The 15,700-nt window shown below is 36.8% G+C and overlaps 2 protein-coding genes across 4 annotated transcripts; both read right to left on the bottom strand.

The window, feature by feature from the left end:
• On the bottom strand, positions 1–4,205 carry LOC125193560 (disease resistance protein RPP8-like). Its single transcript, XM_048091383.2, has 3 exons — positions 4,109–4,205; positions 2,490–3,253; positions 1–1,828 (listed from the first exon to the last, which is right to left on the bottom strand). The coding sequence occupies exons 2-3, from the start codon at positions 3,232–3,234 to the stop codon at positions 117–119; spliced, it is 2,457 nt and encodes an 818-aa protein (XP_047947340.1). The 5' UTR covers positions 3,235–3,253; positions 4,109–4,205; the 3' UTR covers positions 1–116.
• Positions 4,206–5,045: 840 nt separating this feature from the next.
• LOC125196420 (disease resistance RPP8-like protein 3) lies at positions 5,046–15,137 on the bottom strand. Of its 3 annotated transcripts, none has more exons than XM_048094931.2 (6): positions 15,029–15,137; positions 13,812–13,913; positions 9,553–10,300; positions 5,979–7,734; positions 5,642–5,899; positions 5,046–5,551 (listed from the first exon to the last, which is right to left on the bottom strand). In XM_048094931.2, exons 3-4 carry the CDS (start codon positions 10,274–10,276, stop codon positions 6,002–6,004), a joined length of 2,457 nt encoding a protein of 818 aa, XP_047950888.1. In that variant the 5' UTR covers positions 10,277–10,300; positions 13,812–13,913; positions 15,029–15,137; the 3' UTR covers positions 5,046–5,551; positions 5,642–5,899; positions 5,979–6,001. The 3 variants fall into 3 exon arrangements, with proteins under 3 accessions (XP_047950888.1, XP_047950887.1, XP_047950889.1); XM_048094930.2 differs by having other exon boundaries at positions 9,553–10,295; XM_048094932.2 differs by having other exon boundaries at positions 6,043–7,734; positions 9,553–10,295.
• Between the last annotated feature and the right edge of the window lie 563 nt (positions 15,138–15,700).

The following is a 15,700-nucleotide window of genomic DNA, read 5'->3' as shown; positions in this document are numbered from 1 at the left end:
TTTTATAAGTTCAGATAGTTTAATTGTAGATGAAAACTGTAAACCAAATTATATACAAACACACAATAACAAGGGTGGTAAACTGAGAAAGGAGAATAAAATACATAAGCTTCAAATCATGGATATATATCCTCCTCCACTATTCTGGATGTTAGGCCTGAGTTTCTGATCTTTGTTGCAATTTGTTTGGTTGTTACCATCGTAAACTTCTTCAGATTCTCCATTGACCCAATCTCCTCCGGGAGGGTCTCAAGACGTGGACAGTTCTTGATTTCTAGTTCCCTAAGGAATGGCATTGCACCTTCTCCAATTTGCATTTTTCTAAGATTCCACAACTCATTGATGCAAAGGACACTAAGCCAGGGAAACCCGTTGCACTGGATCACCATTTCCCTACCAGTGTATGCATTCCGCAGTTTGAGTTCTTGTAGGTTGGGCAGTTTCTCTAGTACCGGCATCGGGTCTTCATTAAGGCAACTATTTACCAAAGTCAAATAAGAAATACCTTCAAGGGAATTTGGTAGCCTAGCTAGGTGCCCATCCAGTCTGAGTTGAAAGACTCCCTCTAAAGCGCCAATCCCATCCAAACACGGCATACTTCTAAAACGGAATCCCTTCAAGATAAGGTGATCAAGGCTCACCAACTTAGCTAGTGAAGCAAAGAGCTTGTCGACATCCGAGTCTTCATCAACTTCTTCAACACCCAATTTTAGGAGAATTTCCATGGTCTCCAAGCATGAGGCCTCATATGTCCAATCATAAATCGAGATGTAGGTCAAGATCTCAAGATGAGGTAAAGCGTCTATCTTCAAAGGCTTCCGGCAAATCACATCGCGCATGTATAGGTTACGAAGGCACCCCATTTCCCTTATGATATCCGGCATCTCGACCAAAAAGTTCAGATATATATCAAGAGCCTGAAGATTTTTCAAGCCCCCCAACGACCGTGGCACCTCTTTTATATAATTATTTCTCAATCCCAAGTATCTTAATTCATCCAATTTCCCGATATCATCCCATAACGTCTTGATCCCAAAATCTTCCATGTCGAGTATTTTGAGTAGTTCAAAACTCTCCCAATAAGACGGACTAGCATTGTCTAAGTAGCCACCACCTCCGTGGACAATGAGAGAAATAAGGTGTTTCCCGTCTTGATTTGTGGAATGTTTAAACTCCTCTCTGCCACAATGGATAACACGATGACGAGGATTCTGAGAGGGTCTACTATCTCCATTGCTCCTATATATCTCAAAGCCCATTTCCTCCTCTGCTTTTTGGATGCATAGCATATGTAATACAGAATTGAGGTGAAACTTTTTTTTCCCTCCAGGAAGGACATCAATAATAGATTGACTAACTAAGCCGTTAGCCGAAATTCTTGCTTGGTCGAATCCACTTGCCATCCAAATCTGTTCCAACTTTTCTTCCCTTATTATTGCATTTTCCTTAAAATGGGACATATGCAAGAAACGTGGCTTTTCTAGTTGATCCAATTTATGATACATCGGTTCTAATAACTTCAGTGATTCGCGTAAATCAACTGAATCAAAAAGTTCTTCCCATTCCATACCTGAAAGCCTTTGTTTTGCTTTCTGCCTTGCAACATCTAGTATAGCTATCGGCAAACCCCCACATTTTTTCAGCATCTCTTTTCCCTTCCTCTCCAACTCCTTTGAGAATTTATTCTCAACACTTGTAAGTTTATCAATTGTTTTCAAAAACAATCGCCAGCTTTTATCAGAATCCAAAGCTTTCATCTCATGAGTATGATAGACGTATATTCTTCTATACTCATAGCAACTTGTGAACAACAACCTACTTCCACACTCTGCATATATATGAGTATTCTATGTTAGTGTACTAATATACATCGGTATATATCGGTATTTTGTATGTGTAATATCAATTTATGTAGAACACAATATCAATTTGTTTTACACAGTATAAGTATACATGTTAAAATCACTAGAAATCATAATTAATTAAATGTCATGTGACATGTTAATGATATATTGGATGAGGTGTGATTCGTTGCTAACTTTCTTAAGTTGTTAACTCTGCTAACTCGTCAACGCAGTGTATTAAAAATGTCAACATGATCACTTTGAAATGTCAACAAAACTTAGTTCATATTTTAATACATAACTTTCTTAAGTTGCTAACTCTGCTAACTCGTCAACAGTATATTAAAAATATCAACACGATCACTTTGAAATGTCAACATAAACTTAGTTGATATTTTAATACACTATATTGACATCGATATTTAAAATGTCAACATGGTATATTTAAATGTCAACACAAATTTGTGTTGTTATTTTAATGTGACCGTGGACATTTTTAATATACTGTGTTGATGAGTTAGCAAGTTAGCAATTTAAGAAAAGTTAGCATAATAACACACCCCTCCAATATAGGATTGGTTCCACGATATCACTTTAAGAAGAATTCTAAGAAGAACATATAAAACAAAAGGAGGAGATATTTACCTTCACGCGGAAGAACTTTCAAGATGGATTTCAATAGCATTTCTTCCAACGTGTTGTCGAAAACTATGAAATATGCCATTCCTTGGAGATGCTGGCGAAGTATCCGTTGGAGACTTCGATTGTCCATTTCTTCCAACGACGAATCACGTTCAATTAGTCCACCATATCCAACTTCCATCTGTTGTATCAATTCCATTAATATCTCTTTCTTACTCGTGCCACTAGAAAGGCATACCCACGCACGACGCTGGAATTGGCCCTCAACGGCCTTGTAGACTTGCCTGGCAAGAGTTGTTTTCCCGATACCAATCATGCCTTTGATAGACAAAGTCTGAAAGCGCATATCCTTGTTTAAAATCGTTTTCTCAACCAATTGCTTCATGGCTTCCTCCAACCCCACCACAACTTCCTCTGCTTCTTCTCCTCCTCCTCTTTTTTCATCGGTTGCAAAGTTTATCATGCGTGATTTTAACATCTTGATCTGATCTTGGAGGGGATTCAACTCCCTGTAGAAATTATCCATGTCAGTGCCTTCACATCCAATGTCCGCGACATCTTGAGCAATCTCGACAAGGTCCGCAATCAAATATTTTAGCTTACTCCTCTCTCCCGATTCCAAGCGTCCCAAGAAATAGCTCATGTTTTCCATCTCTTCGAGTTTGGCCTCCAGCATGGAAGAGTTGATATTCTCATAAATATAACGCGCATCCATCAGCTCGTTAATAATATCCCAGATCGCGTCCATTTTTATGCTTTTAGAGAAACTGCACTTATGTATACAACATATTTAAGAATTTGCATTTGCATTTGCAATTGAATTCCAATTCCAAATCCTCCCATTTGAGTTTCATAGCCAGAGTAAATATTTGCCATTTGGAATTTCAAATAGATATAAAAGTGACCACCTCCCAAATACACACAAAGCGCATGAGCACACACAAACAACATACACTACACAAATCACACAAACCCAACATTGCACATTGCACTACAAAACACATAAGCTCGCCCCCAAACGGCTCAAAATATATTGAAAAATAAGGTAGAAATCCATAATGTAAATAAATTATAAATTCCAAATGTTCAATTTAAAGCCAATGTTAATTTTGGTTGTTTTTTTTTCGGCATACGAAACAAAGAAATTAAAATTAGAATACAGTTTTATATCAATTGCTTCACCCTAACAAATTAATGATTCGGAATTCAACTAGAATATAAATATTTATCAATTACTTCATTCCAATTCCATGGTATCAATTGCTTCTTTCAATCATAAGATTTTGTATATAGACTTTAATTTGATAATTACAGCATTAATTTTAAAAACATGGATTTAAACGGTTAAATCTATCCAAAATTATCACTAAATTGTTACAAACTATCGACTTTGAGCAATTAATATCTAGACAAATTTTTCAGCACTTGTAAGCTTAATACAAATATTAAAAAAATTCAGCACCATCGCAGAAAAAGGTCATTGAGTAATTCATATACTGAACCAGATCTTCTAAATTGAATCAAATTTATGAAAACAAAAAATTTCAAATTCAAACTTCTGGATTAAAAAGCAAAACAACATAGTGCGGTTTGAAACTATTCAAAGGGAGAAAAGAAAATACCTTTTTGTGAATCTTTCTTCTGATCTTTGCTGGTTTCGAATTGATTTTCTGATTTCAGAGTTTGAAGTGATTTTGATTAACAGGTGCTCAAGTTCAACTAGTGATTTAATTAGGATTAAGTGGAGAATATAAAAATATTTCTTATTTATAAATTTTATGAAGACACCAATGCTAGACAAAAAAAAATACTGATAATGGGGACAAAATTAGGTGGCTCCGACAATTGTGTTAATACTATATAGTATTAATTCTTGTTTCACATGCATGATACTTTTCACAATGCACTATTCTTTTAAGAACATAAGTCTCCTTTAATTATTATTATGCTGGATTAGGTGTGGAAGAACAATCATCTTACTACAAACTTTATTACATCTTTATCATTATATAGTAATCCATATAATAAATAATAATAGAGCCTCTTTAGTAGGTAGATAGAGAACTCTCATCATCAAATGCTAAATTCTATAATCATGTTTGAAATTTGGGCCTTGCTAGAAGTTTAGACTGGGCCGGGATATCGATTCATTGATGAGAAAAAATATATAGTTGACAACCAGCCCAAGTGATACATAGTTCATATTTTTATATGGGCTAAAAAATTAAATATATTTCATGTTATAGCAATTTATTCAATTGTATTCTACAAGCTCCTTGACCTTGTAGTATAATTAGAGAGTTGAATAATTGTATATTTGGAGCCCATAAGAAAATGTAGGATTGGGCAAGCCCATATCCGATACTTTTAATTTTTGGGCACAAATATATTGGGTAATTAAATTATTCCATCCAAAATCAAAATCTGATTAATTCACTAGTCAACAAATAATAATTATCTTTGAGTTCCAAGGTTGAAAATTCCTTCATCGGCCTTAGATCCTCAGTTTTTGCTTAATGTTTAAATGTAGAGCAATATTTTGTAGAAAGGTTTAAAACATATGGAAAAATGTTCTTCTCCATTTAAACTATGAAAGTAAAAGATACTATGATACACTCAGCCATCAAATGATAGCAAGGATGAAATACTGAGTAAACAAATACAAAAAATTCAAGACTGATTTCTGTACCTTCTTTTCCCATTTAAATTACAGTAGCAAGTTTTGAAGCAGAAGAAAAGAAGTTGCTGATCTATAAACATCCTATGATAATAACGAGAAACATCGTTGATGGTGAAGCCGATCTCCTTTGCTTTTCCTATTCGATCAGGCTGTCGTGACAGATTTCAGTTCTACTTCTTCAATTTCCATCGAATGAGACGAAAAGGGCAATGTAGATTTTCCAATAACTACAGGATTTTCTGGCTCGCTATCTCTATGTACAACTTGGGGTGATCAAGAACTGCCGGCGACCTCTGCTGCGCGTTGCCTCATCATTTCCATTACAGCAGCCCTTCGTCGTGAATCTGACTGTTGCTGCAGCCTTCTCAGGTGTTCCTTCAGGTCCCTGCATCGAACATGAGAGGATTTAGACGAGCATGCTTAAGACGATAAAAGGGAGAACTATGATGTTGACAAAGTAGTTTTGTGAACAAACCAGCAACGTGGTACACCGCAGTTGGATTCTTTGCAGGCTCGGGCGTGAAGCTGGAGGAGGTTCCACATTTTCTTACACAAATGACAGCCTCCCGAAGCACGCTTTTTGCACTGGATGCCATGGCGGAAAAGGCCTTTGACCTTGCGACAGTTTGGATACTGGCAAAGGGGTGACCGGCACTGGATGCCATGGCGGAAAAAATTCACTTTCAAGATTCTCATTATCTTTAGTTTCATCAGGAACTTCAGCAATGTCAACCTGCAGATTCATAAATTTCTCAGTCCAAATCGTAAGCTCAAACAAATTAAATCTGGCGAAAAATATACACTCAACTAACCAGATAGATATATCAACTTCAAACTATGGATGGATATCCTCCTCAATAATTTCAGAGGTCAAACCTGAATTTCTGATCTTTGTTGCAATGTGTTTTGTTGTTACCATCTTAAACTTTTGCAGTTCAGACATCCACCTAATCCGTTCCGGGAGTGTCTCCAGATATGGACAGTTGTTGATTTCTAGTTTCCCGAGACTCCACATTGCATCATCATCAACTTGTATCATTCTTAGATTCCACAATTCATTGATGCAAAGCACTTTGAGTGTTCTAAATCCGCCTTGCTGGATCACCATTTCTCGACCAGTGTATGCATTTCGCAATTTGAGCTTGTATAGGATACCGAGCTTCTCTAATATTGGCATGGGGTCTTTATCAAGACAAGTATTTACCAATGCTATGTAAGTAATCCATTTAGGTAGCTTATCAGCACTTGGTAGCCTATCTATACGCCCATCTACTTTTAATACCATGAGTCCTTGTATAGCACCAATTTCCTCCAAACACGGCATGCTTCTAAAACGAGACCCTCTTAAGAATAGATATCTTAAGTTTGGAAGCTCAGCTAGTTTTGCAAAGAGCGTGCCTACATCGGAGTTATCATCAACTTCTTCAATGCCCAAAGTTTGGAAGTCATACATTATATTGAAGCCCGGGCCCTCAAATGTCCAATCATAAATCGAGATATATGTTAGGGTCTCCAACTTCCACAGCGCATCTACTTTCAAAGGCTTCTGGAAAATCACATCAGACATGTGAAGAAAACGAAGGTTGCTCATTTGCCACATAATATCCGAGACCTCCACAATAAAGTTCAAAGCTATATCAAGAACCTCAAGGTTTTCCAGGTGCACCAACGAGTGTGGAATCACTTGTAAGTAATTGTTTCTCAATCCCAAGTATCTTAATTCAACCATTGCACCGATTGTTTCGGATAAAGTCTTCACTCCAAAATCTTCCATGTCAAGTATCTTGAGTAGTTGAAAACTCTCCCAATAAGACGAGCTAGCTTCGTATAAGTAGCCACCACCTCCATGGAAGATAAGAGAAATAAGATGTTTGCTACCTTCAATTGAGAAATGATTAAATTTGTCTCTGCCACAAACGATAACACGATGACGGGCATTCTGAGAGGGCCTACTGTTTCCATTGCTCCTTAAGATCTCTAAGCCCATTCCTTCTTCCGCTTTTTGGATTGATATCATGTGTAACAGGGGATGGAGGCGACACGTTCTTTTCGTAACTTTCTTCTTCACTACTTCAAGAATCGATCTATCAACAAAAATTTTTGTAGCTAGTACAACATCTAATCCATTTGCAGCCCATATCTTTTCCATTTTTTCTTCTCTCATTATTGCATTTTCCTTAAAAAAGGAAAAATACAAGAAATGTGGCTTGAGTTCTTCCTCCAATTCATGATACATCGGTTCCAATGATTTCAACGATTCACTCAAATCAATTGAATCAAAAAGTTCTTCCCATTTAATCCCCGAAAGTCTTTGTTTTGCCTTTTTCCTTGCAACATCTATTATAGCTATCGGCAAACCTCCACATTTTGTCAGCATCTCTTTGCCCTTCCTCTCCAACTCTTTGGAGAAATTAATCTCTTCACTTGTAAATTTATTAATTGTTTTCAAAAACAATTTCCAGCTGTTATCAGAATCCAAAGCTTTCATCTCATGAGTATAATTGACATCAGGTGTTCTAAACTCATACCGACTTGTTAACAGCAAAATCGACCTGCTTCCAAAAATGTCTGCATATATTTATATATAGAGCTGTGATCAAATAATAACTAATTTCAATTTAAATTAAAATTATCATCACAAAGACATGATGTAAATTTAAATATGAACATAAAGCCATAAGTTTATCAACTTATGTTAATAATTGTAATATTCAAAACTGAAAGAGTTATACGTTCTGTACTGGAAATTAGTTTATTATAACGTGACCCTGTATGATACATGACAAGAACAATTATTACAAAAAGAAACTTGGAAGGCTAATGAACAGTGAAATTTGGATTAATTATTATGGTAGATTGTTTGATGTAGTAATTTGATACGGTCCCACAACTGCCGGCTCCCAGACAGCCGAGATCATGAAAGCAACGCCGGAGACAAGAGCGGAAGGTCGTGAGCAATGGCTGTTGGGTTATAAACCCATCCCACATCGGATGAGGGAGGGAAGTTGGAAGGTGTATATAATTCATGTCCAATCCCAATTAGTTTGAGGCCTTTTGGGAGTGACCCAAAAACAAATCCGTGCGGGCTTGACCCAAAGCGGACAATGTCAAACTAATGTTGCAGTCGACGATCCTAACAAATGGTATAGAGCCCAAATGGCTATGGGTCAGGCCTGGATGAGCCTCGGTAAGGGTCGGGCCCTGAAAGATTCGGGTTAGAGTCGGGCCATGTATGATATAGGGGCCAGGGCTGGAACGACCCATGTTCGTGTCGACTGTGTTCCCGATGTGGTCTCGGTTTGAGGGGAGGTTTGTTGGGTTACAAACTCATCCCACATCGGATGAGGGAGGGAAGATGGAAGGTGTATATAATTCTTGTCTAATCCCAATTAGTTTAAGGCCTTTTGGGAGTGCCCAAAAACAAATCCGTGCGGGCTTGACCCAAAGCGGACAATATCAAACTAATGTGCAGTCGACACGAACATGGGTCGTTCCAGCCGTGGCCCCTAGGTCATCCAGGGCCCGACTCTAACCCGAGTCTTTCAGGGCCCGACCCTTACCGGGGCTCATCCAGGCCCGACCCATAGCCACCTGGGCTCTGATACCATTTGTTAGAATCGTCGACTGAAACATTAGTTTGATATTGTCCGCTTTGGGTCAAGGCCGCACGGATTTGTTTTTGGGTCACTCCCAAAAGGCCTCAAACTAATTGGGATTGCACAGGAATTATATACACCTTGCAACTTCCCTCCCTCATCCGATGTGGGATGGGTTTGTAACCCAACAATGGCCACAAGAACCATCCATTGCAACGATGAAGCCAAAGAGGAACGTACGTCCGCCCGAGAAGTTGGGCGACTTCGTTCCCAAATAAACCATTGTTTAGATAATCGTTTTATGTTTTATTATTTTTGGATATTAGTATTTTTATTATTATTTAATTTTTAGTAAGTGTCGAGCGTAGTTATAAGCTCCGTTTTGGGTTATCTTTGTTGATTATTTCCCGAGATGACTAGGAGGTCGAATCAACCCTGAGGTCCTTAGTCTATGAATAGGGCTTTTGTTCATACTCTCAATTATGAATGAAAATATTATTTTTCCACACATATTGTGATTATTTCGTAAGCCCTAGTTCTCACGCTGCCCGACGGAAAAACCGCGCACAGTCTGAAACTAAATTTTTTGTCGACCCTATGCTAGGGCGTCAGAACCCTTAACATAATTAATTTGGGTTAAATATAATTTATAGTCTAAATTTTCCAATCAATTTTAGTTTATAGCATGAGTGTTTATTTACTTTTGTGTAGCCTGAATTTTGAGAAAATTTCCAATTATGGTCCGGTTAAAATTTCATCGAAGATAAACAAAACGAACGAAGATATATACCTGGAGATGGAAGACATTTCAAGATGTACTTCAATTTTGTTTCCTTCAACATATTGTCCAAAACTATGAAATATGACAATCCTTGCAAGTGCTGGCGAAGCATATGTTGGAGACTCCGGTTGTCCATTTCTTCCAATGACGGATCTCTTTGATATCCTTCCACCATTTGATGTATCAGTTTAATAAGCATCTCTTTGTTAGTCGTGCCACTAGTAATGCATACCCAAGCATGACACTGGAACTGGCTAGCGCCGGCCTTGTACAGTTGTCTGGCCAGAGTTGTCTTCCCGATACCAATCATGCCTTTTATAGACATAATCTGTGAGCCATTAGAATTTTTTAAAATCGCTCTCTTAACCAACTTCTTAACGATTTCCTCCAACCCCACCACAACTTCTTCTTCTTTTTTTTCATCTCCAATATTTTTCTCATCAGGTCCAAAGTTTATCATCTCGATCTGATATCTGAGGCCCCTTAACATGGCAGTTTTATAACAATCATTCAAGCTAATCATTTCCATATAATCTTGACCGAACTCAACCAAGTCATCTATTAAATATTTTGGCATGCTCCTCTCTTCCATTTTCATGTCTCTCAACAAATCCAATATCTCTTTCAGCACTTCAATTTTGCCCTCGAGCATCTCACGCTCGTCCATATCGGTACATGTAACATGTAAACTCTCGAGATCTTGAATTTTCCCTAAGACTTCGGCCTCCGCCATGTTTAAGCTTTTACGGTAACTGCACTTAACAAGATCAAAATAATTACTCCCCTATTTACAACTTTCTATTTAGCCTTTTTTTTCTTTTCCCCTATTTGTGTCTTGTTTCAAAAATTGAGAGAATTATTATGATAAAGGATGTCCCACTCAAAGTGACACGTTTCTTAACGGGAAAATTACCAAATATTTCAAAGAAAGATTGTCAACTTCTGATCCTCCTTTTTTTACTCTATTTAAGATTTCCATGCAACTTAAATTTGGTTAATCTTAATATATTAGCTAATTTCACAGCATATCCAGATGTACAATGCGCAAGTTGACATTATTTAACTATAGAATTAAAAAACCTGATTACAAATAATAAAATACTAGATTTCAATAGAATATAATTAACGTTTTTTTTTGCAATTATGATGATGCTTTATCATTTGTCATAATAGTACTAGTTCTCAGGTATGAAAATGGTGTGACATTTCTGAAATATACCAGGCCAAGTGGGAGATCCCTGAAATGTAGATGTCAATGAGAGCGTTGGGTACAATTATTGATGCTATGCTAGTCGATTAATATATTAAATCTATTTAAAGAATTATGGTCTATTCCTACCTATTGATAAAATTTCATATTTGTCATTTGACTGAAAGTGGGTTCCAGCATGATTTGGGGGTTAAGCAAGTTATTTTTTGTTTTATTTATTTTCTAGTTAGTAGAATTAATGAGTGAAAAAATAAGTAATTGTTTTTCCTTCTACCAAATTAGGATTTTCTTTTTGTTTATATTCTTTTAATTATTTCCTTTAAGTTTTAGTTTCTATAAGTTTAGGATTTTCCTTTACCTATATAAAAGCCTCATTGTTGAACATAAAAGAGAGACTTTGAATAATAATCAATCCATTGAGTACTCTACTTACCTGTTCAGTCATTCTGTATACATTTCTGCATCATTTGGTATCACGATCCAGGTTAATTATCAATGATTGAAGGTAGACGTGGTGGTGCTCGTGGTGGACGTGGAGATCCCCAAAACGAAGAGGTTGCACGGCAACGTGATCTAAGTGACATCGAGAACGACGATTAACACAACAGGTTCGAGACCTCCAGTGACGACTAGCGCAACGGGAGACCTCAACCGACGCAAATTCGGATTCAGATCTTTCCAATCATGACCATGATAATGGTAATAACCTTTTTGCTCGTAAGCAGGAACACGACAATTGGTATTGTGGGCTGGTACTGGGGGCTGACCCAGCACGTGATATCGGCATGCGGATTGAGATTCCATAATTAGAGGGTAAGGCTCCACCTCGTGAGTTCATTGATTGGTTAAATACGATAGAATCAAGAACATCAGTGACAACAACAAGGTCAAGTTGGTTGGTATTAAATTAAAGAAACATGCTTTAATTTGGTGGGAACATGTTAAGAAGAAACGGGTGAGGGAAAGAAATGCGAAAATCCAATCTTAGGAAAAGATGAAAAAGCTATTGCACGGAAAATTTCTTCCTACACACTATCGATAGGATGCGTTTATTGAATACCATGTCTGTAAGTATGGTGATCTATCTTTGGAAGATTTGACTAATGATTTTGATCATCTACGAATGCGTTGTGATGTCGAGGAAGAAGAGGAACAAACCATCGCTAGCTCTTTTGGGGCGCTTCGCTCTGAAATCTTTGACGTTGTTCAACTGCAACAATATTTCAGTTATGAAGATGTATGCAGGCTTGCGCTTAAAGTTGAGAAGCAGTTGAAAGGAAGGAAAGTTGTGAGTCGTTGGTCAGCCAGAGATTCAACCAATTTTCATGGAAGTAGTAGTTGCACGGGATCGAGCAAACCAGCAACGCCAGTGGCAGCTAAACAACAAATCACGACCAAACCTGTGGAATCTAGTTCAAGAGCGCGACAACCGGTGCGATGTTTTAAGTGTCAGGGCTTTGGTCATATGCAGGTGATCGTCCCAACCGCTGGGCGACGAGGAGGTGTATGCAGGTTGAGGGCCTGCCTTAGTAGTCCGTGGGATGCTTAGCAACTCCACTACAGAGGATGACCGGTGGTTGCGGCATAATATATTCCAAACTAAGTGCACAACAAAAGGGAAGATATGTAATGTGATTATCGATGGAGGAAGCTCTGAGAACGTATGGTAGAAAAGTTGGGGTTGGAAACAATTGATCATCCACAACCATACAAGCTATCGTGGTTAATCAAGGGACGTGAACTGAGAGTCAATAAACAATGTCTCATTCAGTTTTCCATTGGGACGCGGTATCAAGATGAGGTATGGTGTGATGTTATACCTATGGTCGCTTGTCATATTTTGTTTGGTCATCCGTGGCATTTTGATCGCAGAGTGAAACATGATGGTTTCAAAAATTCTTATACCTTCAAGAAGAATGGAGCAATTATCACCTTGCCCCAGTCAGAAGAAAAGAGCGAACCTATCACTAGTAGCGAGAAGAAGCTTATAGGGAGCAACAATCTGTTGACCCAATCATCTTTTGTTGCTGCGGTAGCTGATGTAAAGAGTTTCTTCGTGCTTGTGGTGGTTGAAGTAAATGCAGATAATATGTATATTCTAGACAAAGTTCAACCACTTTTGAAATTGTATCAAGATGTCTTACCAGCAGTTATTCCTGCATGATTACCGCCAATGAGGGACATACAACACTGCATTGATCTCATTCCGTGTCTTCAATCCCAAACAAGGCACCTTACCGTTTAAAGCCCAAGGAACACGAGGAGTTGCTGAGGCAGGTGTTTGAAGGTGTTTGAGTTGCTAGAGAAGGGCATCATCCGTGAGAGTATGAGTTCGTGTGCGGTTCTGGCCCTAATGGTCCCCAAGGCGGATGGGTTGATGAGGATGTGTATGGATAGTCGAGCAATCAACAAAATCACGATCAAATACAGATTTACTATCCCACGGTTCGATGATCTATTGGATCAACTACATGGTTCCATGGTATTTTCGAAGATCGACTTGAGGAGTGGATATCATCAAATTCGACTAAGACGGTGAGATGAGTGGAATTTGGCCAACATTGAGGCACTTGAACAGTTTGATAAAATGATTCAAATGTTTAATGAGATTCCCCTATGGTAAGCATTACTCGAGAAGAAGATGAAGTGTTTTTCAGGCTCTTTTTCAACAAATTTAAATAGTATTTTGGTGATAAAAACTCTAAACGAACTAATTAATTTGCAAACACACAACAACAAGGGGATAATATTAAATAAGAAAACAACACTGCATAATATTTCGAACCGATCAAGAAATGCATCCATTAGAGTAGGGCGGATGAGTATAATTAACAAGTTCTAAATCAGGCGAATTTAATTGACAATTTTATGCTAATGTTAACTTCAAACTTTACTGAACCAAATCTTCTAACAACTTTCTATTTAACGAAATGATTCTGCGTTGAATCAAATTTATGAAATGAAAGATTTCAAATTCAAAGTTCTCGATTAAATAAGAAAAACACCATATAATTATCTAAATAATTCTGAAACTATTGAAATGGAGTAAAGAAAATACCTTTTTTTGTGAATCTTTCTTCTTATCTGTGCTGGTTTCGAATTGATTTTCGGATTCAATCACACTCTCTTTCGATTTATTTCAGATTTGGAGGATTTTGAACTACAAATTCATAAACTCAATCTGGTCAACTTTTTGCAAGTGGGGTACTAACTGTGAATTCCAAATCCAAATCCAAATCCTTCCAATTCTACCATTTGAATTTCATAACCAAAGTAAATATTTGGAATTCAAATAGATATAAAAGTGAGCACCTCCCAAACACACACAGAGCACACAGTGCGCATGCGCACAATACACAATACACAATACACATAATGCACACACGTCACAGAAACACGACATTGATCACTGCACACACACACACAAAATGCTGCACGCTCACTCAAGCGACTCAAAATATATTGAAAAAATATGGTAGAGATCTATAATGTATAAATAAATATTTTCAACATATTCTATTAAAATCCAACGTTAATTTTGGTTGTACATGAAACAAAGAATTTGAAATAAGAATACAATTTTATACTCCAATTACTTCATTTAATCAAACAAAAGAATCAGATTTAAAGTAGAATGGTACAAGTTTATATCAATTACCGCTTCATTCCAATACCAATAAAAAATATTAGTGACAGACATATCTGTCACTAAAACTATTAATCGGATCCCACCAATGACAGAAAACATAGATGACAGTTTTGCTTTAGTGACGGAATTATCTGTCACTAATTGTCACTATTAGTGACTGACGCTTTTTCGTCAGCAGTTGTTGATTAGCAGCCGCCGTCCTAATTTCCGTCACTATCTAGCGCTTTTTTTGTTGTGTACACTTAATTGCTCCCTTCAATCATAAAATCTGATATATGCACGTTAATTTGATAATCGAAGCATTAATTTTCAAAACATGGATTCAAACTTGTCTAAATTAATTTTAAACGGTTAAAAATCCAAAATTATCACTAAATTGTTACAAACTATATATGGACTGTGATCAATTAATCCAGACAAATTTTTCAGCACTTGTAAGCTTAGCTCAAATATTAAAAAAATTCACAAAAAGGTCATTGAATAATTCGTATACTTAACCAGATCTTCTAAATTGAATCAAATTTATGATATGAAAAATTTCATATTCAAACTTCTGGATTAAAAAAGCAAAACAACATAGTTATCTGATGAAGTTTGAAACTATTCAAAGAGAGAAAAGAAAATACCTTTCTGTGAATCTTTCTTCTGAGCGTTGCTGATTTCAGAGTTTGAAGTGATTTTGATCTACAGGTGCTCAAATTCCACTAGTGATTTAATTAGGACTAAGTGGAGAATATAAAAATATTTATTATTTATAAATTTTATGAGGACACCAATACCAGACAAAAACAATACCTGATAATGGGGACAAAATTAGGTGGCTTCGACAATTGTATTAATACTTAATATTAATTCTTGTTTCACATGCTATTTATCACAATGCACTAGTATTATTTTAAGAAAATGAGTCTCCTTTAATTATTATTCTGCTGGATTAGGTGTGGAAGAGCAATCATCTTTCTACAACTTTATTTTCATCTTTATCTATTTAGTACTCCCTCCATCCCTCTTTAATATGGGCATTTCTTTTATGTACAGAATTTAAGAAAAATTATTTTAAATGAGTTAAGTAAAGGAGAATAAATTAGAAATGAAATAGGTAGAAAGATGAAGAGAGAGTAAAATACTTTTTGCCGAAAAAAAGAAATGACTCAGCTATTATGGAACAATCCAAAAAAAATACAACTCATCCACATAGGGGCGGAGGGAGTACTCCATATAATAATAATAATACAGCCTCTTTAGTTGGTAGATAGAGAACTCTCATCATCAAATGCTAAATTCTTTTATCATAGTTC

This window comes from Salvia hispanica, chromosome 4 (genome assembly GCF_029641045.1).
Source record: "Salvia hispanica isolate PSC_SH4W2 chromosome 4, Shi_PSC_v1, whole genome shotgun sequence".
NCBI classification, from domain to species: domain Eukaryota; kingdom Viridiplantae; phylum Streptophyta; class Magnoliopsida; order Lamiales; family Lamiaceae; genus Salvia; species Salvia hispanica.
Note: the sequence above shows the minus strand (reverse complement) of the source record. Positions and strands in the feature narration are given on the sequence as shown.